Source organism: Chrysemys picta, chromosome 3 (assembly GCF_011386835.1).
Source record: "Chrysemys picta bellii isolate R12L10 chromosome 3, ASM1138683v2, whole genome shotgun sequence".
Lineage (NCBI taxonomy): Eukaryota > Metazoa > Chordata > Testudines > Emydidae > Chrysemys > Chrysemys picta.
Window position 1 is genome coordinate 149,775,412 of NC_088793.1, and position 24,677 is coordinate 149,800,088.

At 44.8% G+C, this 24,677-nt stretch overlaps 1 protein-coding gene across 1 annotated transcript in view; it reads left to right on the forward strand.

Moving 5' to 3' along the window:
* DNAH8 (dynein axonemal heavy chain 8) overlaps positions 1–24,677 on the forward strand; it is a 595,636-nt gene that overhangs the window by 230,570 nt on the left and 340,389 nt on the right. Inside the window, exons 26-29 of the mRNA XM_065589982.1 lie at positions 2,981–3,176; positions 5,229–5,245; positions 6,919–7,098; positions 23,931–24,057. Of these exons, the coding sequence (XP_065446054.1) occupies positions 2,981–3,176; positions 5,229–5,245; positions 6,919–7,098; positions 23,931–24,057 (520 nt within the window). The remainder of the gene's footprint in view (positions 1–2,980; positions 3,177–5,228; positions 5,246–6,918; positions 7,099–23,930; positions 24,058–24,677) is intronic.

Consider the following 24,677-nt stretch of genomic DNA (forward strand, 5'->3'; position numbering starts at 1 on the left):
GCACTCAGCGATGTCTCACTCCGACCCCACCGCCTAGGTAAGGCTTGGTAGTCACCTAATTGGAATCGATATGAGCAAGCACTCGAAGAAGAAAAAACAGTTACTCACCTTTGTAACTGTTGTTCTTCGAGATGTGTTGCTCATATCCATTCCAAACCCGCCCCCCTTCCCCACCGTCGGAGTAGCCGGCAAGAAGGAACTGAGGGGGCGCTGGGTCGGCTGGGGTATATATCCAGCACCATGAAGGAGCTCCAGGGGGCTCCACAACCAACCCACCGGGTGTTGCTAGGGTAGAAAATTCTCCGACGATCGTACACGTGGCGCGCGCACACCTAATTGGAATGGATATGAGCAACACATCTCAAAGAACAACAGTTACAAAGGTGAGTAACTGTTTTTTAGACTGGTAGAAAGACCCACATCAAGTGGAAAAGGGGTTCACTTCTCCTGGCTTCTGTCTACTGTGACAAAGTTCCTCCTCTATCTTGGTGGGTCCTGCGCTTATTGGCGGATTTTCTTGCCTCAGATATTTACCATGTGGGTTGGGGAACAGCCCAGAGACCTTCCCCTCTGGAAGAACCCACAGTCCAGGTCAATTGGGAGGTTTGAGGGGAACCCGGGCCCGCCCTCTACTCCGGGTTCCTGCCCAGGGCCCTGTGGACCGCAGCTGTCTATAGTGCCTCCTGTAACAGCTGCATGACAGCTACAACTCCCTGGGCTACTTCCCCATGGCCTCCTCCAAACACCTTCCTTATTCTCACTGCAGGACCTTCCTCCTGGTGTCTGATAACACTTGTGCTCCTCAGTCCTCCAGCAGCACACCCTCTCACTCTCACTCTCAGCTCCTTACGCCTCTTGCTCCCAGCTCCTCAGACTCTCACCACAAACTGAAGTGAGCTCCTTTTAAAATCCAGGTGCCCTGATTAGCCTGCCTTAATTGATTCTAGCAGCTTCTTCTTGATTGGCTCCAGGTGTCCTAATTAGCCTGCCTGCCTTAACTGGTTCTAGCAGGTTCCTGATTACTCTAGTGCAACCCCTGCTCTGATCACTCAGGGAACAGAAAACTACTCATCCAGTGACCAATATATTTGCCCTCTACCAGACTCCTGTACCCCATTGGTCTGGGTCTGTCACACTACCAAGAATCTAGTGACAGATATGCCTCCATTCAAGGATGGGAAGCTCACTCAGATTACCTATAAATACAAGACCTCTGGTAGTTTTAGCGTATTATTTCAATAGAACTACGAGTTTTAGGAAGTCATTTTGGTTATTTGTTTCTTACACTATGGCCTTTATGATTCTTAGTATATCTGCTCATACTATTTCCAGGAGTGTTAAACAATGTATCATTTAATGTTATGAGTAAGCAGTAGTCCCTGTGCCAGCTGTTGTAAGGTTTCATTGTACTAGGGCAGTTACAGTGTCTTTTGCTTGCCTTAAACATGCTGCTATTGAAGAAATCTGTAAATCTGCTCCTTGGAAGTCAGTCCATATCTTCAATAAATATTATGCTTTGAATTTGCCTTCAAGAGCAGATTTAAATTTGATGATGCTTCAAACTTTATTTAATTAGGACTCTGTTCCACATCCTGAATTTTCAGCACTGCTTGTCATACTACCCACAAAGCCACTCAAAGAGCCACTCAAAGAAGAAATGAAGGTTACTTACTTGTAACCAGAGCTCTTCTAGATGACTCTGCATATTCACACTTCTCTCCCACCTTCCCCTCTTTCTTAGTGTTATATTAAGGTTTCTCTGAATTGGCAGTAGAAGGAACTGAGGCAGAAGACAGTGTATAACCCCTATATATAGACTCACTCTCAGAATGTTCAGGTACAGTGAGGAGAGAGACAGGAGGGGGCACACGTGTGCTCTAATGGGTGCTGCTTGTAGAAGGTTCTACTATTAGCCTGCAGTGGACAGCACATAACCCATAAGTGTGAATGTGCAGAGTAATCTTGGAGAACTCCAGGTATAAGTAAATAACCTTCATTTACTACAAGGTAAATAATCTCTTTATGAATCCAACAAATTTAATAAATGTTAAATTTAAAAGAAATGCAAACATATTGAGACATGGAAATGCACATTTAGGGAACCCAGACTATCTTAACTCTGCATCATAGTGATACAATGGGGGTGGGTGGGGAGGAGGAGAAGGAGAAAAATCTGTGTCTTTAAAAATAAATGTAATCGAATCTGGGACCAAAAACATGAATACGCCTTAATCATAATTATATGATTATTGCATTGTGACACTACAGGACATTTTCAGAAAAGGTCTGATGCTGAGGAAGTTGAGATCAGCTTTGCAAATCCAGAAGTGAAGGTTTTTGAACCTGTATCTGTCTTTGTTAGCTCCTTCAAGGATAATTCATCTTCTCTCATGGCTACTCCTGAATTAGAAGGGTCTGAAGCTTAATCTGTCAGTCTTTGCAATACATAGGTATGAAGGTCTGACAAATCTCACACTGGTTGGGGGGATGAGGTTCCTCCAGATAGGGCTACATTGATCCTTTCGTCATAGTCCTTGCTAAGGGTGCTGCATAGCTGTGCCACCCCGTAGGAGCTCAAAACAATTGTGACTCAGAAGCACCCCTCAGAAGCTGGAGAGGACACCCAACTTCAGAAATATTCCTGGGCAGGCGGTGCAATCCTTTAATTTGGTGGGGGGAGGGGGGGAGCTCTGCCATGGTCAGCACCAGCAATGGCACTGAGTAGTTGGACACAAGAAAGGTAATATTCTGTGGCTGGCAATGGGGCAATGTCGAACATGTCCATCCCTGGGTAAAACAGGAGCTCGGCACAATTGTGATTCAGAGGGGTGCTTCTGAGTCACAATTGTTTTGAGCTCCTACGGGGTGCCACAGCTATGCAGCACCCTTAGCAAGGACTATGGCGAAAGGCTCAATGTAGCCCTTGGAAAATTAGGTTATGGTGCATTTATTTAAACAACATTTTTTATATTTTGTGCAGGTAATGGTTCCTAGTTTAGATGATATACAGCAAGCCATCAATCGCATGATCCAATTAACACTGGAAGTAAGTCGTGGAGTCGCACATTGGGGACAGCAACACTTACAAAAATCGAGTATATTACTGAACAGAAATGTACCTATTGTCTCTTCATCACCCAGTATGGTAGCAGGGAAAGCAGCCAAAAAAGAAGAAAGTAAGGTTTTTTGCTTACTTTAACTTTTTTCTTCTAATAAAATGTCTTTGCTTCTGAATATTTCATGATTATTCTCACTTGGTTTGAAAGGGACCTAGTGTGTATTCTTTTGGATTACCTTAGCTATTTTTACTTTAATTTAGACAGTTGTATTTAACAGAAATGGCTATTCCAAACTCATGAAAGTAGTAGGAAACTACGCAATAATCAGATAAACTATTGCATAATATAAATATTGTCACAGTCTAAGTTTCCCCTTTAACCTCAAGCAATATAAACTTGTTAGTGTTACCTTTATGTACTGCTCCTACTTTCTTAGTACCGAAGAAGAATGTAGCCCATCATGTTATTGCATAACTTTTTATTTTATCCAAACTTCATTCACTGGAGGGTTAACATGGGAAAGAGAGGCAGTTCTGTTATTAGGATTCAGGTCACTGACATTACAACTGAAAGATTTCATTATTATCTGCATTCCTAAAATGGACATATGCAGAATAATTACCAGCATTATTGAGAGAGAGGAAGGATGCTAGAGTGGTTAGGGCACTAAGTAGGATTTATGAGACCTGGGTTCAGTAACCTGCTCCACCACAAGCTTTCTGTATGTGCTTCAATTCCGCATCTGTAATATATGCATCTGTATAGATATGCATCTGTAAATACAGGATAGTAGTACTTCTGTAACTCACAGGAGTGTAGTGAGGATAAATACATTAGAGATTGTGGGATGCTTGGATGCTGAGGAGATGGTGGCCATATAAGTAACTTAAATAGGTGAGTAGATTATCCTTTAATTCATGAGAGGCATATGTTGCACAGAATTTTAAGAGTTCAATTAATATGCCATGATATGAGAGAATGTAGGGATGCATAAAGCATTACTTGCAGGGCCGGCCTTAGGGCAGGGCAATGTGGGTGTCCACCCGGGGCGCTGTAGCCAGGAGGGCACTGTGGTGCATAGGCCAGGGGCTTGGGCTTCCCCCTCACTGCCTGCGGGGTGCAGCCTGGCATGGAGCGTTGCATACGCTTCCCTGCTCCTGAGCGGAGGCCACCTGCTCACCGCCCCACATGGTTTCCCAAGCTGGTTCCAAGTTCTGCCTCTGCACTCTGCGACTGCGAGCCAGACCCTTTCCTCCTTTCTCCCCCCCAGATTGTCCCAGCCCTGCTGTTCTTCTTTCCATGGGCGGCCTGAATGAAAGCCATTCAGCCCAATGGAATGTGAGTGTGGTGTCTCGGCCAGCCAATGGGAGCTGGAAGTTGCCAGCCTCTTCCAGATTGGGATGGGAAGGGAAGGGACTGGGAATTAAAACTGCAGGGCAGAGAGATCAGTAAGTCTTACGGGGTCCTGACCCTGTGCCCCAGGTTCCAGCCTCCTACAGCTGCCAGGGGACCCACTCTCTATACCCCCATCTCCCAGCCCTTCCAGCTCCTGAGGGCCCCTTCCCTGTTCCCCCAGCTCCTAGTCCCCCCCAGCTCCCAGGGGACCCCTCCCTGTTCCCCCATCTCCCAGCTGCCTCATCTTCCAAGGGACCCCTCCCTGTGCCTCTAGGTCCCAGCCCACCCAGCTCCCAGGGGCCCCTTTTTGTGCCCCAAGAGCCTGGGGGACCCCTCCCTGTGCTCCCAGCTCCCAGGGACCCCTTCCTGTGCCCCTAGCTGCACCTCCTCTTGGGCTACCAACCCTTTGGGGCTCTGGCAGAGCAGCTGGATGCTGTGCTGAGTGGGAGAGTTTGGGAGGTGCAGGAGAGATATGACTCTGCCCCAGAGCCCGCTCACCCTGTGAGAGTGCAGAAGACCGCCTACTGCATTGTCTTGGCTGTCTTGCTCAATGACCAAATGAGTGAATCCCTGTAACACTTGCTGGGAGAGTCAAAGTGACTTCTGTGGGGTTTCCTATGATGTCAATCACTGTGGCATCCAGATGTGAGTCACTGCAGGGCAGGATTGGCCTTACGTGTGGGTGACATGGGCAGGGGCGGTGCTATGGTTAAGAGGCAAGAAGCAGGGTGGGCCTGGAGTGCGAGGTCATAGAAGGGAGTTTGGGACAATGAGGGGTGGGGGAAGAAGCAGTGGGGGCTTGGGCAATGGGGGTGGGGTAGGGAGCTGGGGAAGGCAGCTGGGGTCAGGGGCGCCAAAATACAAGTTTGCCCAGGGTGCTATTTTCCCTAAGGCCGGCCCTGATTACTTCATGAAAATATTTTTGAGTCTGTTGAAGAAAACATGAGAAAATAGCATAACAATAGTTGTCAACAAAAATATTGGGAATCACACTTTTAAAAATGTGTTCAATTGTATGTAAATTAGGGCTGCAGATTAATCGCAGTTAATGCATGTGATTAATGCAAAACACATTAACTAGATTAAAAAGTAGTTATGATTAATCACATTTTTAATCATACTCTTAATAATAAAATACCAATTTCAATTACAACACAGAATACAAAAGTGTACAGTGCTCACTTTACCTTATTGTTTTTTATTACAAATATTTGTACTGTAGTGTAATCTCTTTTATCATGAAATATCTTACACATCCAGAATTATTATTTTTTACATAATTGCACTCAAAAACAAAACAATGTAAAGCTTTAGAGCCTACATATCCATTCAGTCCTCCCCTTTGTTCAGCCAACTGCTAAGACAAATAAGTTTGTTTACATTTATGAGAGATAATGCTGCCTGCTTCTTAATTATAATGTCACCTGAAAGTGAGAACAGGCATTTGCATGGCACTGTTGTAACTGGCGTTGCAAGATATTTATATGCCAGATATGCTAAACATTCATATGTTCCTTCATGCTTCGACTTGCAGGCTCTAAAGTTTTACATTGTTTCGTTTTTTGAGTGCGGTTACGTAAAAAAAACGCCTACATTTCTAAGTTGCACTTTCACGAAGTAAAGTAAATTGAAAAATACTGTTATTTTCTTTATCTTTTTTACAGTGCAAATATTTATAATAAAAAATAATATAAGGTGAGCACTGTACACATTGTATTCTGTGTTGTAATTGAAATCAATATATTTGAAAAGGTAGAAAAACATCCAAAATATGTATAATAAATTTAAATTAGTATTCTATTATTGTTTAACAGTGCAATTAAAACTGCAATTAATCTTGACTATTTTTTTAATTGCGCAATTAATTGTAATGATTTTTTTAATCGTTTGACATCCCTAATGGACTTATATGTACTAACCTCTCACATATAGAAATTGAAGTTAAAATGTGTCTCTTGGGCGACAAGTGACATTTACGGCTCCTTAAACTACATATTTTGGCACAGTTTGCTTAGAAAAGGGTCTTTCATCGAATAACAAGGGTGTCGCATATAAGCAATAAAGTACCTCATACTGTTTGAGAGAGCTTGTATGGTTAAATATTTGAAATGTATGGTTTTAACAAACCTAACAAATATCGCTTTACATAAAATAACATCAAAACTGTGTAGGTATGCACTTTACAAGAAGAATGAAGACAAAGTCCCTGAAAATTTAAAATGCAAATACGCAACATATAGATAGAGGATAGGGGAATGGGATGCAACAACCCAAGCAGTAATGAAGTACAGGTTACAGATTTTGAAACTTCCACATTTTTTGGTTTAACTCTTTTGTCTTCTGTTTTGTTAAAAATATATTGGGAGACAATTATAGTTTTATATTTTTGGATATGTGAAGGTGGATTTTAATGGTTTGTTAACTTTTTATGTAAATTGTTTATTTTACAGAAGTACTTGATGAGATTCCTGTAAGAAAGCTAAGAAATTTTTATCCAGGTGTCGCAGAACACAAAGATATTTCTAAACTAGTTGTGCTCCTCTCCTCGTCTGTAAATTCCGTAAGAAAAGCAGCTAGTGAAGCACTGCAAGACTTTCAGAAATATAAGGTTCTGTGGACGGAAGACAGAGATGCTAAAGTTCAGGTAAATTTATTGATGAGCATTTCTAGAGGAGTATCCTCTATAACAGGGGTACACAGAGGTCAACTCATCGAGATTTTTGCCTAGTTTTACAACAGTTTCTAGAGCCATGCAGCGGGACAGGGGTCCCGCAGGTCTCGCAGGACCCACTGCCATAATACCAGGAGCAGGATAAAAATTCAACAAACAAGGCGGGAGCGGGTGGAAGTGGGTATTATGTGGTGGGATGGAAGCGGGATTTAAAAAATAGTCCTCCCCTGCCACAAACAACTTCAACGCCCCGGCCAGCAGTCACTGCTTTCTGGCCGCCCAGCTCTGAAGGCAGTACTGCCGTCAGTAGCAGTGCAGAAATAAGGGGGGCCAAACGATACCACTGCTATCCAGCCACCGAATGACAAGGCTCACAAGTGAAAAACAGGCTCAATATCACACTGAAATGTAAGTAAAATATTTGTATTCCAATGGATTTATTTTATAATTATATGGCAAAAATGAGAATGTAAGCAATTTTTCAGTAATAATGTATTTTGACACTTTTGTATTTTTATGTCTGATTTTATAAGCAAATAGTTTTTAAGTGAGGTGAAACTTGGGGTACCTAAGACAAATCAGACTCCTGAAAGCAATATAGTAGTCTGGAAAGGTTGAGAACCACTACTCTATAAGTCTCTTCATCGTCTGAAATAAGAAGACAACTAAAGAAGATTGGAGGAAAAGGATGTGGAAATACATTGATTAACAGCTGAAAGAAATCACTATGACCTTACAGCAACAGGAGTAAACTATATATATTGTATTTTTCCTAAGCAGGAGCACCCCACAAGTGAGGTGAGTTAGGGTATATCTACACTGTGATTAAACACCCACGACTGGCTTGTGTCAGCTGACTCGGGCTCACAAGGTTTGGGCTGTGGGGTTGTAAAATTGCAGTATAGACGTTCAGGCTCAGGCTGTAGCCTAGGCTCTGGGACCCTCCCCCTTTGCAGGGTCCCAAAGCTTTGGCTCCAGCCCAAGCCCAAAAGCCTACACTGCAATTTTACAGCCCAGTAACATGAGCCTGAGTCAGCTGACGTGATTCAGCCATGAGTGTTTAATCGCAGTGTTGATATACCCTTAATGTCTTTACAGTGCTAGAATTATGAGAATTCTCCAGCCACACATTGGGAATGTGGGTGCCAGAAGTTCAGTTTCTGATATTACGGTGAGCAGCACTAAAAATGGAACTTTACTGCAGCATAATATTCTTTTACCATGACATTTACTTTTACGATTGCATTTTCTATTAATTATACGTAGAATTAAAAATACCTCAAATATTGCAATTAATTAAACTACTCTGAGTACTTATACTTAATGTTAGAGAAGGATATATATTTCTTGATAAAATAATGTATTGCAAGTATGGGCTCCTACTTTGGGAGACAGATGCTTCCAGGTGCATTCAGATAGAACTCTTGGAAGTGCAGTATCCTCTGGAACCATGAATGTGCCTAGCCCCAGCTGTAATTTAGCTCCTCGTCACCTCTGTCAATTTAAGGTCAGAAGCTGCAGTCTTCACATTCAATCTTTCATTGGCTTTTCATTTTAAAAATCTCCAAAATAACCATTTGTACTGAGCTATTTTTTGTGTTTTCTCTGTTTTTATAAGTAGGCTAGATAGATTTAGGTAGTTCCACACTGTTGCATAGTCTCTGCAGTTGTCTTTGGCTCTCTGCCCTGTTATATGCTGGCTTGTTAACCCTGTTCTTCAGTTCTGGTTTGTTCATTGATGTAATTAACATCATTAGATTTTAAGGCCAGAAGGATCATTAGATTATCTAGTCTAACCTTCTGTATAACACAAGTTATCAAACCTTACCCTTGCATTGTGCTGAGTAACTTGTATTTGACTAAAGCATATTTTCCAGAAAGGCATCCAGTCTTGATATGAAGATATAAAATATTGAGAATCTACCAGTTGTCTTGGCAGTTTGTTCTAATTGTTAATTCCCCTTACTGTTAAAAAATTGTGCTTTATTTCTAATTTGAATTTGTTTGGCTTTAGCTTCCAGCCATCGGTTCTTGTTATGCCTTTATTTGCTAGATTCAAGAGCCCTTTAGTATACAGTATTTTCTCCTTGTGAAGGTACTTTCACCATAATACATTTTTTCATAATTAAGTTACCTCTCAAAATTCTTTTTGATAAGCTAAATGGATTGAGGCCTTTACATTTCTCACTGTGAGGCATTTTTTCCAATCTTTGCTCCCCCATTAGCCTCAACATCTCCTCCTGCATGTTCTGATTATGCTCACTATATGCTTTCCTGGCCTCTGCCACCAAATGCCTTCATGCATTCAGCTGTGCCCTATCAGTACGGGAGGACTGCCTGAGCTCAGAAAACATGTCATCGTGGAGTGCATTTTTTTCACCTTCTAATCTGCAAGAGACGGATTTGATATGGGGAGCATAGAAACATTTGCACCTGCAGGGGGAATAAAAAGGGAGAGTAAAATTTAAGAAGATACATTTCTGAGAACAAAAGGGAGAGTCTTTCACAGTGAATCAAGCAATTCATAGCAGACAGCACATGTGCTTTAGATACAAGGTCGCATTTTGATTTTTATATTGAGCACCTGCCGGTATGGTGACACATCACACACAGCTGGGCAACAGAATTCGGTTTCCAGGCAGCCCTGGTAAGCCAAAGGGTACGCGGAGTTGGCTTCTTCCACCTTCATAATATGTGGGAATGGTTTCAAACTGTAACACCCTCCTTTCCCATAGCAAGCAATGCTGGTTGGGTTTGCCATTTAAAAGGAGGGGCTGCAGTTTTGGGGTGGATGTGCACACCCCTCCCGCCACCGCGTGGCTTTTCTCTGGGATGATCCCTTTTAGCCAAGTGCAAACAGCCCAGCATGAATGGGGTCCTTTTACTGTTCCCTTACAAAAATTCCCCTATTTCAACCAGGTGACCATGAATGATATCACTCTCCTGAGGCTGACACAGAAAGATAAAGACCGAATGTTGCATGAATGCAACCAAAACCCAGGACCATTCGCTGCCATGCTTTGTGCTGCAATGATTCCAGATTACTTGCTACTGGCTTGGCGTGGTAAAGTGTCCTACCGTGGAGGACAAAATAAGGCAGCCCTCCCCAGAAACCTTCTGCAAAGGCTTTCAGAGTACCTCCAGGAGAGCTTCATGGATATGTCCCTAGAGGATTCCCGCTCCATCCCCAGACACGTTAACAGACTTTTCCAATAGCTGTACTGGCTGTGAATGCGTCCCAATTCTTCAGGGCAAATCAAACAGTAAGCACAATTGCTTTTAACCCCTGTAGTGTAGTTACAAATGTGCACTCACCAAAGGTGCCTTCTCCAGCTTAAGGGTCCAGGAACCTGCCTTGGGAGGGTATTGGCTCTAGGGTGAGGAAAAGGTCCTGGTTGCCGGGGATAATGGATTCTCCACTTGCCTGCTGCGCAGTCTCCTCTTTCTCCTCCTCTTCCTCATCCACAAAATCCTCCTCAATGTTGCGTGAGACTCCCCCCTTGCAGGTATCCATGGACAGTGGTGGGGTACTGGTAGGGTTCCCCCCTAGAATGGCATGCAGCTGATCATAGAAGCAGCATGTATGGGGCTCTGACCTGGAGTGACCGTTTGCCTCCTTTGTCTTGTAGTAGGCTTGCCTGAGCTCCTTAACTTTCACGCGGCACTGCTGTGTGTCCCTGATGTAGCCTCTCTCCACCATGCCCCATGCGATTTTGGCATATATATTAGCATTTCTTCTGCTGGATCGGAGTTCTGCCTGCACAGATTCTTCTCCCCATACAGAAATCAGATCCAGTGTCTCCCGTTTGCTCCATGTTGGAACTCATTTGCGATTCTGGGACTGCATGGTCACCTGTGCTGCTGAGCTCACCACGCTGACCAAACAGGAAATGAAATTCAAAAGTTCCCGGGGCTTTTCCTGTGTACCTGGCTAGTGAATCAGAGTTAAAAGTGCTGTCCAGAGCGGTCACATTGGAGCACTCAGGGATAGCTCCCGGAGGCCAATACCGTCGAATTATACAACGCTGCATCTGCATTACCTCAATTCGACCCAAGAAGGTCAATTTTAGCGCTACTCCCCTCATCAGGGAGGAGTACAAGAGTTGATTTTAAGAGCACTTTAGGTCGACAGAACGGGGTTGGTTGTGTAGCCTCACTGTTTATAAAATTGACCTACCACGACTAAATTTGACCTAACCTCGTAGTGTAGACCAGCCCTTAGAGAAAGTTTTAAGGAAGCTACCTGCCGTTGAAAAGCCTATATGTTTAGAGTTAGGGTCAATTTAGAGCAACAAGACTATTTTGAAGACTAACTCCAAAAAGTCTTCAGGATTAAAGAAATCCAGAGGCAATGGATATGAGTTGAATTCAGCATTAATTACTTCTTCCTTGGTGTTGAAAAGGAGGTATGATCATTGCTCTGAGACTTGTTCAGAAAGCAAGAAAGTCTATGTTTTATAGTAAAGACTGCTTCACTTTAAAGAGACCCAGTGCTGAACCTCCTTTACTTTGAGGGGGATTGGGAGCAGGAGTGTGCTTTGGTATTGTTCACTTTGGTTCCACCCATCCTAATAGTGTCCTCTTGTTAATGGAGTATCCAGTACCCAATAACTATGGGTCACTTCCCTTGGAAAACATTCTGACTGTGAGGACAAATCTGATTAGGAAGATATGGGTGCTGATCCTGTCCCAGATAATTGACTGATATTAGTTCGTCAACATCCCTAGATGAGGATGTAGCTACATTCTCAGTTTTTCCATTTGATGACTAAAAACAATTTTACTAGATGATATCTAGGGCGGCAGAATGATTTTAGTGCGTCTCTAGTCAGGTGATGACCCAACTTTTACTTGGTATTCTGGGATTCCTTGATTCATAAAGGACCACTGTGATCTGACCTCCTGAATAATACAGGCCATAGGACTTCTCTGAATTAATTCCTGTTTGAACTAGAGCACATCTTTTAGAAGAAATGTGCAAACTTAATTTAAAAATGGTCAGTGATAGAGAATTCACCACAACCCATGGCAAGTTGTTCCAGTGGTTAATTAACCTCAGTGTTAAAACTTTCCTATTTCCCTAATTTCCAGTCTGAATTTCTCTAGCTTCAACTTCTTCTTTGAGTTACTGTTGCTGTGTGCATTTTACATGTGGGTGTAAGTGTGCACACTGTGTGCCCAAGCCTGAAACTTCTTCATAGTCGTGTCTTTTGATCTGCACATGGTCAGTAACTCTCCTTGTGCTCCCAACCGAGGGTATATGAGGCAGTGTGGGTCAATGCTTCTCTAGTTCTTTCTTACGGCTGGATGGCCTGAGTTGGAATCATTCCCTCCTTTGTTATTGCAGAATCTGTAAAATTTAATTGTGAATAGTTTATATCTTACCTTAGGAATTCTATTTAGTATAGTTTAGTATAGACTAGAAAACTCCCCTAACCTCCACCCCAGTTGAGGTGAAATCTTCCCTGGTCCCAAGATTATGCCCAGGGTCCTGGAATTCAAGAACTGTGTCTCCTGCCCTCACTCCTTCTCCATCAGTGATGAGCATCATGGGTGCGTGTATGGTCTAAGTGTGGCACATGTCTTCCTTCTTGCCCAGAACTAAAGATGCCTGAGAGCTCTGACTGAAAAAGTCTGATGGAAGAGGCTATGAGGCCCTGCTCTGACACAGGTCCGAGAGACCCCTCCTGTACATCCACCTCAGCTGACCAGCAGTGCCCCTCCAAGCACAAGCATTGGAGCAGAGCTCTTAGCAAGCCAAGGGCTCGTCACACAGGACTCCCCATGTGAGTAAGAGACACTTGCATGAGCATAAGGACAAATCCCTGCATTGGACTGTCCAGGAGAAATGTGTTTCCTCTCTGAACTGATCCAGGTTGGGCAAGACATTGTGTGTGGAACCCTTGGAAGCAGCTCTGCCGAGACCCTCAGGCTGGAGGGTAAGGTGTGGGAAAAGAGAGATTCAACAGTGACTGACGGTGACCGGGGCAGAAAGACAAATGCTCTCCAGTCCTATCTATGAATGCAGGTATCATCTCGTCATTCCAAAGTCTATCTGGCTCTGTCACATGAACTGGGACCTTTAGGCATTTGTATTGGAACTCCTTGGACTCTGGGCCATACAGAGATCTTTGTAATGCTGGAGGTTATCATCCTTCCTTTCGCGCAGTCTCTGCTCCTTTTGGGCCCTGCCCTCCTAAGAGATGTCCTTACCCCAGAGGAAGAACTGTTGCCGTTGTCTCAGGAGAGGTTGATCTCCATCCATTGGGCAGGAACTCCTCAGTACCAGCGGTACCGTTGCTACCAATGCAAATGTCCTTAGAATCAGAGGACTGGAGGAGATAGCTGCACCAGTATCTTCGCAAAGGCAGTAGAGCCCTGACAGACAGCCAAGGCATTATTATCCCTCCAGTTATGACTCCCTCCAGGGACACTTGGTATCGATTCTCGCGGGGGCCACCATGACCTTGGATTCTTCCTTCTGGCCTTTTTGGGGCCTGGGGACCCCTATGGCAGGCACTTCTCAGGAGTCGTACCACTTCTCCCCCTCTCGTCAGCTGGTCCCATCAATATATGAAGAGGAAGAACCAGACCTGGTTCCACTGGTACTGCCGGTTCTGATGGGGGCCTCCTTATAGTCTCTGGATACTGCCATCACTCCTTCATCACCCTCTCCACCGGATAACCACTGGCAATATCAGGAGTTGTTGCAAGGGGTCACTAATGATCTACATATCCTGCTAGAGGAGTCCCAGGACCCTCTACATTGATTCCTGAACATTTTATAACCACAGGGACCAACCAGGAGGCCCTTCCAATCAATAAGGCCATATTAGAACCGTCCAGAGCATCTGGTACGTACCAGAATCTCATGCTTCTATGCCAAAAAGAGCCAAAAGTTGCTATTTTGTGCTGGCCAAGGGTGCTGACTTCTTGTTTTCCCATCTGACCCTAAGTCATTGGTGATACAGGCAGCTATGGAGAGAGCTTGGCCACACCACCAAAAATCTACCCTGCCAAATAAAGGGTCAAAGAGACTGCATCTCATGGGTAGGAAGGTGTTCTCCTTCACAGGCCTCCAATTTCATATAGCTAATTAACATGCTTTATTAGCAAATTAAATTTTAACATCTACACTACACTCGCGGAATTTAAAGACAAACTGACCATGGAAGACTGAGCCCAGTTTCTATCCTCTCTGGAGGAGGGGAAATTGGTAGCAAAGGTGGCTCTTCAGGCTGTGGTAGATGCCACAGATACAACATCCAGATCTTTGGCCAAAGGATCATGTGAAATGACTTGTGGTTCCAGTCATCGGACTTCCCAAGAGAGGCCCAAAATACTATACAAGACCTCCCCTTTGATGAGTTCAACTTTTTAAATTAAAAGACTGATGAGTTTCTACACTCTGTAAAGGACTCAAGATCCACCCTGCAATCCCTGAGGATTTACACTGCTGCCCCCAGGAGGAAACACTAGAAACAGACCTTTAGACCAAGACTACCCCCCTTCACATACCCTATACTACCAGCATCCACCCGAACCTCTTTGTACATGACAAAGGATTTAGAGATTCCATTTCTTGTCTCTCTCCACTGCTGCACCCTCCAAGTACTCCCAGCAACAGGCCAGAGGCCCTTTTTTGGCATGCACATCAAGACCCACGTACCACCACTGATGCCACCTACTTCTCCTCCTGTCATCTTTTGAGGCCATCTTACTTTATTGCCAACAGTTGGAACAAGATCATCATGGAAACTTGGGTTCTGGAGATTATCCATGAGGGATACTCTATAGAGTTTCTTTCTCTCCCATCTCACAAACCACCTTCCCAACACCACTTCAAGGATCCCTCTCACCAACTGATTCTTCAACAGGAATTGGAATCCCTGTAATGTCGGGCGTGATAGAGAGTGTCCCACTTCAGTACCAAGGGAGAGGGTTCTATTCCCCATATTTCCTAATCCCCAAAAAAGACAGAGGAGGGAGGCCCTCTTGGACCTTCAGCAGTTCATCATCTTTATCCGAAAGCTGAAATTCAGGATGATTACTCTGGTCTCTATAATCCCCTCCTTTCAGAAGGGAGTGTGATTCACAGCTCTCGACATGAAGGATGCATATTTCTGTCAATTAGCCACTTTTTAATCCAATCAGTGTGTGCCATATTAATTTTGTGTCATTCTAGTTTTTTAATCAAAATGACACACGACACCAAGTCAAATGCCTTATAGGTATTCAGTTATCTGGTTTATTCTCCTTTCAGCCTTAGTGTTTGTAAGGCTACAGATTTGACAGGATGTTTGAGACCTTCAAATCAGCCATTGCTCCTGTACTTCTTATGATGATTGTCTATCTTAGTTTCTTGCATCAGGACATGGAATTACAGGCTGTTGGGTCCTAGAAACCATGATGTGTGGCTACTCAATCTAGTTCTACTCCCTGCTTCCTCCCAAGATATCTCTTTTCAGGGATCCCTCTAATGAGAAAATGTTGAGATCAAGTGTCTCCCCTACTGAAGATAGAATCCACAGAAAACCTTGCAGAGGAGTCAGAGGGGGAGAAATCTATTCAAGGTACTCTTTCTGCAAAAGGACAGTGGTCTTTACCCTAATCATGGACTTTGGAAAGTTTAACAGATACATCAAGAGTTTTAAGTTTCAGATACTCACTTTGTCTTTCATAATCCGTTCACTCTCCTTGTAAGATTGATTTGGGATTTTCAGTTTGAAAGATCTTTAGTTTCATATTGCAGTCAGGTCATTCCACTTTCCGTACCTTAGATTTTATAGAGTCATAGAAATGTAGGGCTGGAAGGGACCTTAAGAGGGACCCTGTATGTGAGGCTAAACCAAGTATACCTAGACAATCCCTGACAGGTATTTGTCTAACCTGTTCTTAAAAACTTTCTATTATGGGGATTCCACAACCTCCCTTGGAAGCCTATTCCAGTGCTTTACTATCTTATAGTTAGAAAGCTTTTCCTAATATCTAACTAAATCTCCCTTGCTGCAGATTTTACCCATTATTTCTTGTCCTACCTTCAGTGGACATAGAGAACAATTGATCATTGAACTCTTTATAGCTGTCCCCAGCTTAGATGAGTAGTGAATTCAGCCATCTTGAAAAGTCTTACAAGCCTCAGCAGAAGGAACTTGCAACCTATTTCAATCTGTGAGTTTCCTCATACATTAAAAAAATTCTCAACGGTCCCAACCCAGGATCTCTTTAATTGGAGCCATTCTGGGCTAGATTCAGGCCAACACCTTCCTTCTGAAGTAAAGAGTTTTGAACCTCTCAGACCATATATATCAGGGATCGGCAACCTTTGGCCCGTGGCCCGCCAGGGTAAGCCAGGGCTGCGGGATGCGGCGGCCAGCACATCCCTCGTCCCGCGCCGCTTTCCACAGCCCCCATTGGTCTGGAGCAGTGAACAGCGGTCAGTGGGAGCCGCGATTGGCCGAACCTGTGGACGCAGCAGGTAAACAAACTGGCCCAGCCCGCCAGGGTAAAGGTTTGTGTGCCAAAGGTTGCCGATCCCTGATATATACTATGTGTTGAAGCAGAACTCATGTCAGACAGTGAAATTCTGCCTCCAGTTGATGGGTCTGATGGCTTCCATGAAACATGGAACCCTCTGTTGCTTTTTACAGATTCAGACTAACACGGCTACCCCTCTGATACTTGACACCATGCAAGGCACTGCATTTAGCCGTATGGAATGGAAATCTATCAACCTCATGAAGAAACTTGCACAAATACAGACAGATATCATCTTCCTTTCCAAATGCAAACGGATGGACATCATAAGCATATTCTCACCAGCAACCACGCACCGCACCATAACAACTCTAACTCAGGAACCAATCCATGCAACAAACCTCGATGCCAACTCTGCCCACATATCTACACCAGCAACACCATCACAGGACCTAACCACATCAGATACAACATCACCGGCTCATTCACCCGCACGTCCACCAATGTTATATATGCCATCATGTGCCAGCAATGCCCCTCTGCTATGTACATTGGCCAAACTGGACAGTCACTACGCAAGAGGATAAATGGACACAAGTCAGATATCAGGAATGGCAATATACAAAAACCTGTAGGAGAACACTTCAACCTCCCTGGCCACACTATAGCAGATGTAAAGGTAGCCATCTTACAGCAAAAAAACTTCAGGACCAGACTCCAAAGAGAAACTGCTGAGCTCCAGTTCATTTGCAAATTTGACACCATCAGATCAGGATTAAACAAAGACTGTGAATGGCTATCCAACTATAGAAGCAGTTTCTCCTCCCTTGGTGTTCACACCTCAACTGCTAGCAGAGCACCTCACCCTCCCTAATTGAACTAACCTCGTTATCTCCACACTGATTTATACCTGCCTCTAGAGATTTCCATTACTTGCATCTGAAGAAGTGAGGTTCTTACCCACGAAAGCTTATGCTCCCAATACTTCTGTTAGTCTCAAAGGTGCCACAGGACCCTCTGTTGCTTTTTCCATGAAACATGTGACATCCTTTTCTCAACTTTGAATGAGGCCACTTCAACACTTGCTAGTTCAGAACTTCAGAGCCATTGTGGAATGTCTTGTCATCTTGACAATTATATCAGAAATCCTCCAGGTCTTCTTCAAGTTGCTTGTACATATATATTCCATTTGTGGTGCACATGAGCTGCGTACACTTGAGAGCAAAATCTTTTGGGTCGTATATATGACCTTATGCATTGTATTGAGGTTGTAAAGGGCAGAGTGGGCCCAGCTGATCCTTTTTACCATCCATTGCTATGAGATGGAATCCCAACAGTGTCTTTTGTCTTCATGCACACACTAAATCAGTTGTTGTGTATTCAATTTTAAATACTATAATTGTTTCAGTTTACTTATTCGTATCATTAGTGTAGTTTTGCCTGTAGTCACATAGGTTTACTCCTTATTATTTTTGTCTTTTAATTGTTTTCTGTTTGAGGGGAAATATATTTCCCTGGTACCAGGATGTAGGGATGACTGAACCAAAGTTTCCTGGGTTCAAGTACTGCCCCTTCTGTGGTGTAACTATAATGTTCACACGAGGATCACAAAAGATTCCTCTTTTGTCTCAGAGAGGAGCATATCCCTAACAAATGCTCCATTTGCAAATCCTTTTCAAAAAGGTCAAGAGAAGCTTGTCTCAAATTATTTCTCTCTCAGAGGGTTATGTGGCTCTCATCAGACCTGACCAAACAAGACCTCCTTCCAAACATGAAAGTCTGAGTCCAGAAGTGCCCTAATGAGCTCTGGATCAGCTGCTAGCTCCATAAACAGATGTAGCCCTGACTATGGACAGTGATGGATTACCGCATGGCCCAATGGGTTCTTGCCCAAGGGCCCCTGCTAATTTGGGGGGCCCGCAGGAATGGCCAGAACTCTGCCCCTGCTCCTCCTATCCCCCCGCTCTGCTTCTCCTCTGTCTTCCCCCTGAGGCCACACCTCCAGCCCAGCTGGCAGCCTGTGGAATGGCTAGCAATCCATATTCCCTCTGCCCCCAGGCCGTGCTGGCTGAGCAGCTGAGGTGGCCCGAGTCTGTCCCTGTGACGCGCTGGACCAAGACTTCCCTCCCCCCCCCGGCCCCTGTGTCTCACTGGACCAAGCCCCAAACCCCCCTCTCCTGCTTGGCGCGGGGATGGACCAAGGGCTCCCCCATGCTGCGCTGGATTGAGCCCCAGCCGCGGCCCAACATGGAGCTGGACTGAGCCCCTCTCCCCCATGAAGGCACAGAGCTCACTCGCCTGAGCCCCTCTCCCTTACTCCCATGAGGCACGGAGCTCACCCAGTCCCTCTTCCTTTCCCCCTTCCCTCCCCAGCACGGAGCTGATCTGAGCCCCTTTCCCCTTTTCCTCCTCCCCCTGCATGAGGGAGCCCAATCACCCGAGCCCCTCTTCCCCATGAGGGGCAGAGCTCACCTGAGCCCCTCTCCCTTCCCCTTACTCCCTGAGCTGGCCCAACCCCCTCTCCCATCCCCCATGCAGGGCTGGCCCGAGCCCCACTGCTCACTACCACCACCCTTAAGCCCCGCTGCTCACCCCTTCCCAACCTCCTTTTTGGCAAAACTGGGCATTGTCCTGTTGGGTCTTGCCAACTGGTGATCAGGCAGGGGGCAGGGCTCCATGGCAGGAGGGAGGTTGTGGGGGGCTCAAATGTTCTTTGAACCCAGGGTCCCAATGTATCTTAATCCACCCCTGACTATGGACCCTGGTAGTGCTGTGAAACAGTCGTAAGTCTTCTGCCAGTGGGAGAAAGGAGCATCACTCCTTTGGCAAATGTAAAGTCAGATCCCTTTCTGCAGACCTGACCAAAAAGAAGGCTGAAATTGCTTCATCACTCCCACGCTGTGGGAACACCACAGTCCAAATTGGATATTGCAGGAGCCCTGAGAATGCATTGCACTGTACTCTTAAGACTGTCTCAGGGATTGAGACAACCCCCGCACCAGTTTGCATGACATCATCTTTCTCAATACTTTAATCATGTATGGTACCAGGAGATCCCCAGGTAACAGCAGAGCGGTATAGCGGGGTTACAAAAATTTACCATTTCAAGCCGGTCAGTTTCAAGCCGGTCAATTTCTCTTGGGCAGAAAACGACTTGCGTTTGTGAACTGCCAATAACAGTAACTGAAAGGGTGCAGCTCCAGCAGCGGGGACTCTCAGCCATGCAGCGAGAGAGGGAAACACTTGGGGAGAACAGGGGAGACGTGCAAGGGGCAGAGGAAGAGCAAGGAGCAGCTGGGGAGGAGAACGGCTCTTCTCGCCAAAAGGAGAAGCGGGGGTGGGGGGAAGAGGCAGTGGGGAAGGCACATTTCTTCTTTTTTTTCTGCTTTGGCGGCACTCCAGCCGCTTTTTTTTTTTTGCTTGGGGCAGCCAGAGCCACCTCATGATCGCGTTATATCCAAATTCGTGTTATCGCGGGGCGCGTTATAGTGGGGTTTCACTGTACCTATCTTTTATATAGCACTTTTAATCAGTAGATCTCAAAGTGCTTTACAAAGCAGGAATATTCAAATCTTTGATTACTGAAGGGCAGCTGATAGCCAAGATGGGAGTCTAACTTCATCTGCCTTGCTCGTTCTGCTAGTGTACAGCTTATATTTTTCAGTGTGGAAAATCATCTATATTAAAATGGTACTTGCAAAAATGCAAAATATTCTGGCTCTGATTTTTCAATCCTAGAATATATGCTTTACCTTAAATTGATGGGCCTTTCCATATCATGAATTCAAGTGCTTTTCTCAGCAGTTTCTGTGTTCTGTTTCCCTGTGGGCTGATGCTGTAAGGGTCATTGTTAATAGAGTTTCTTCAAAGAACTGATCAATTTTTCCTCCATTTAAAGTCCCTGTTTTGATCTGGAATCTCAGTCTAATCCTCATGAGGATGAAGAAGGGATAATTTGAGCCCTTGGGAGAGATTTCTTTTTGTCACATGTCTCTAAACAAAGCTTTTCTCCTAGCAATTGTATCTGCCAAAAGATTTGAGTGTAGTGTAGGCTCTCCTGACTGATCTTCCTTTCATGGACTCAGAGCTCACTCCACTAAGGCTAAGAAAGATACCATGGCCTGCCTTTGTAACATCTCTACTGAAAATATGTAGGGCTGCTATTCTGAGTTTAATACACACTTCTACTCTGCACCACTCTCTTGACTTAGGGTATGTCTACACTGCAATAAAAGACCCACAGCATGACCACAGCTGGCCCAGGTCAGCTGACTTGGGCTTGAGAGGCTTGGGCTGTGGTGCTATAAAATTGCAGTGTAGATGTTCGGGCTTCGGCTGGAGTCTGGGCTCTGAGACCTCGCAAGGGCAGTGTCTCAGAGCCTGGTCTTCTACCTGAGCCCAAACGTCTACACCAGCAGTCCCCAAACTTTTGAGGGTTGTGCCCCCCCTTACCTCTGTCTGTGCCTACCCCAGAGTTGGGCTGGGAGTGTTGTCCCGGCTTCAGGGGAATGGGGACGCAGACAAGGGTAAGGGGGCTGAGGCTGGGGCCCCAGCGGGGGCCAGGAACAGTGCCGTGGCCAGAGGCTGGGGGTGGGCACAGGACAGGAGCTGCAGCCAGGCTGCGGTGGGGGCCGGCAGCAGGCCTGCGGCCATGTGCGGCTCCACTCCCAGCTTTGTCCTCAGCTTAGGACCTGGACTGGGAACAGAGCTGAGGCTGGGGGCTGGCATGGGGCTGGGTGGCACTCCCTCCCGCCCGCATGGGGGCTTGTCCGGCCCCGCCGCACCCCTCTGGACATTCGTCCATGCCCTCCTAGGGAGGCGTGCCCCACACTTTGGCGACCTCTGGACTACACCACAGTTTTATAGCTGTGCAGCCTGAGCCCTGTGAGCCCAAGTCAGCTGACCTGGGCTCTGAAACTCAGTGCCATGGGTTTTGTATCACAGTGTAGAAATACCCTTAGTACCCATGATAGATGTTCGTTTTGGGAGGTGAGTTCTTTGGTCTCTATTCGACTAGTACTCCTCCACCCACCTCTTCATGTGGTTTGTACTGCTAGCTAAACTCTCACAAGTAGTGGGCACACGCAGAGGGCACTATGAAGAAGAAAATGTTAGTTGACAGTAACTGGAGTTCTCTGTTGCCTCTGCATATTCACACTACCCACCCATATCCCCTTCTTCCTGACAGTTCTTAGGTGAGATTTGAACTCTGAGGTTCAGCAGAAGGAAATGAGATAGTTGGGGACTGCATCTCTTCCATATAACTTCAGCCCGGGATATTTGGTAACATGAGAGAGAGTTCATGTAGCACTCAATGGACACTGCTCTTTTAGAAGTTTCTGAAGTCCTGCAGCATCCAAGGACACATCCCACAACTGTGACTGTACAAAGACAACACTCTCAAAAAACTCCAATTATGATTAAATAACCTGTTATTCAAAAGACAGCACCTCTGTTACTTATGATTGACTATTCTGATTTGAAAACTGAAAACAGAATGGAAGCAGAAGTGCAGTTATATTTATATTCCATTTAAATAAAATGATACATTCTTTTTCTTTGCTGCAGAAAATGTATCCTTATGACATTTTTCAATTTTAAGTTATTAATTATAATTAGGACTGTCCAGTTTCCTAGAATAGATTGTAGGGCCTATTTCCTATTACTAGGAAATACAATGAGTTTGGGTTTCTTTCAGTGGCACATGGAGCACAGTTGGGACTGTTGCTTAGAGACAATCCTAACTTGCTCCATTTCAATCCTGCTGGGAACCATTCCTGGTTCATGCAGCTTGCCTTCTCAATATGTCCAGCTTCCCCTCACTGCCTGTCCTGTATGCATTCTCATGGAAGGAACCTGCAAAAGAGAGGTGTCAGACATATGGAGAGTGTATTGAGAAAGAGAGGCTGGCATGGAGCCTAAAGTTGATTTGTACTCAGATAAGAGACTGGGAGTAGAGGAAGGAGATTTCATCACTTAATACTCAGTCAAGACAGGGGAGGGAAAGGTGGAACACTCAGCAGTGAGAAGGAGTTGGGGCCACTTCAAGAGAAGAGTTGGAGTATGCTTGTCTTCAGGATTCTAAAAGTAAAATCTTTCAAGCAGAATTTTGTGCTCAAATATGACATAACAGTATGGTGTACACTGGCTAACACAGTTATTTTATAGCTCCGCCTTGGTTTTTTTCCCTTTTTTTAACAAAACAGTAATTACGTGCCCAGAAATACTAGATAATTAATACATCCACAACAACAATGAATATATAATTTGCTATTTTAATGTACTGAGGGCCAAATTTTCAAAGACCCGTGTAATGGTAAAACCAAGCACATAGACAATTGCAGTGCAAAATCCTATAGTTGCATGTACATACTGATACTTGTGCATGGAATTACTCAATTTGTCCATACAGTTGTGGGACGTACACATATATTTGATGCAGCTCTTTCATTGTGTGGTTATGATGGAGTGTTTATCTCTTAACAGCCCTAAAGGAGCAAAGGGGCCCAATAGGGGCCAATTAAACTAGAAAACTCCACCTGGAGGGAAATTTAGGCTTAACAGACAAGCACTAATTGAAGATAGAGCCCATCTGGGCAGAAGTAGATGAGGCTTGTATAAAGCCAGGATGTGAGAGCAGAAGAGGGCTGCAATGTGGAAGTCTGCAGTCACTCTCTGGGCCTAGTCAGGAGACAAGAAGAAATCTCAGGGGGGAGCAGAAGCTCTGGGATCCTGACCCTGAGGGATGGGGGTTTACCCAAAGGGGTGGAGAAGGAAAGCCTGGGGTAGGGTATGAAAAAGCCCAGGGAAACAGCTGCCAAAATCTATACAGTCCCCATCCTTGCAGATGTTTCACTGGGCTTCTTTCTATCCTGCTTTCTTAGGGTTTCTTTCCCCACAACTTCTCTGGGGTTGACCCTTCTTCCAAGGCTCAAATCCCAGGGCTTATTTTCCCCATGGGTTTCCTCCTCCCCACCTCTGCTCCTGGAGAATGACTTCAGACTCTCTCCCTGCATCCTCCTGCTATTACAAACCTCCTCTAATCATTTTCCATCTTCTCCCTCAGCTGGACTTCATCTGCAATTAGTACTTATAATTCCGAGTCTCCTGTCAGGTGCAACTGTAGAGGTTAAGTGTCCCCTCCTTGACCACCTTAACCCCTTCAGGGCTAATGTGGGGTGAACACCCCATTACTGCAGGGAGTTCAAAATTTGGCCTTTTAGGTTCATAACTTTTACACATTCAAAATGTGATGTATAATATTAACATTTGTTTTACTGATGAGATAAAAAGACCATTCATTAACTGAGAGTTTAAACTACCCACAGCAATTTCTGGCTAGCAGTCCCTCTCTGACTGAAATCAGAGCAGAAATTCTTCATTATGCTACTTTTGAACAAGAGATTGAGGATTTAAAACCTACTATTCTTGTAGGTCCAATTGAATTACATACAGGTATGAAAATTTCTCTTTTTTCTTTGTACATAATATAATATAATTATAATTAATATTTATATTTAGGGCCTTACCAAATTCATGGTCCATTTTGGTCAACTTCACAGTCATAGGATTTTAAAAATCATAAATTTCATGATTTCAGCTATTTAAATCTGAAATTTCACAGTGTTATAATTGAAGGGGTCCTGACCCAAAAAGGAGTTGGAGGGTGGGAGGTCCTCAAGGAGGGGTTGCGGCACTGCTACCATTACTTCTGTGCTGCTGCTGGTAGGGCGCCACCTTCATAGCTGGGCGCCCAGCCAACAGCCGCCCCGCCAGACACCCAGCTCTTAAGGCAGTGCAGAAGTAAGAGTAGTAATACCGTGACCCCCCCTAAAATAACCTTGTGACCCCCTTGCAACTCCCTTTTGGGTCAGGACCCCCAATTTGAGAAAAGCTGGTCTCCCCAGTGAAATCTGTATAGTATAGGGTAAAAGCACATAAAAGAGCACCAGATTTCATGATGGAGAAACTAGATTTCATGGTTCATGATGCATTTTTCATGGCTGTGAATTTGGTAGGGCCCTACCCATAGGAGCTTTAAGAACTGTGTATCAGGGTCAGCGATAATTCCTGAG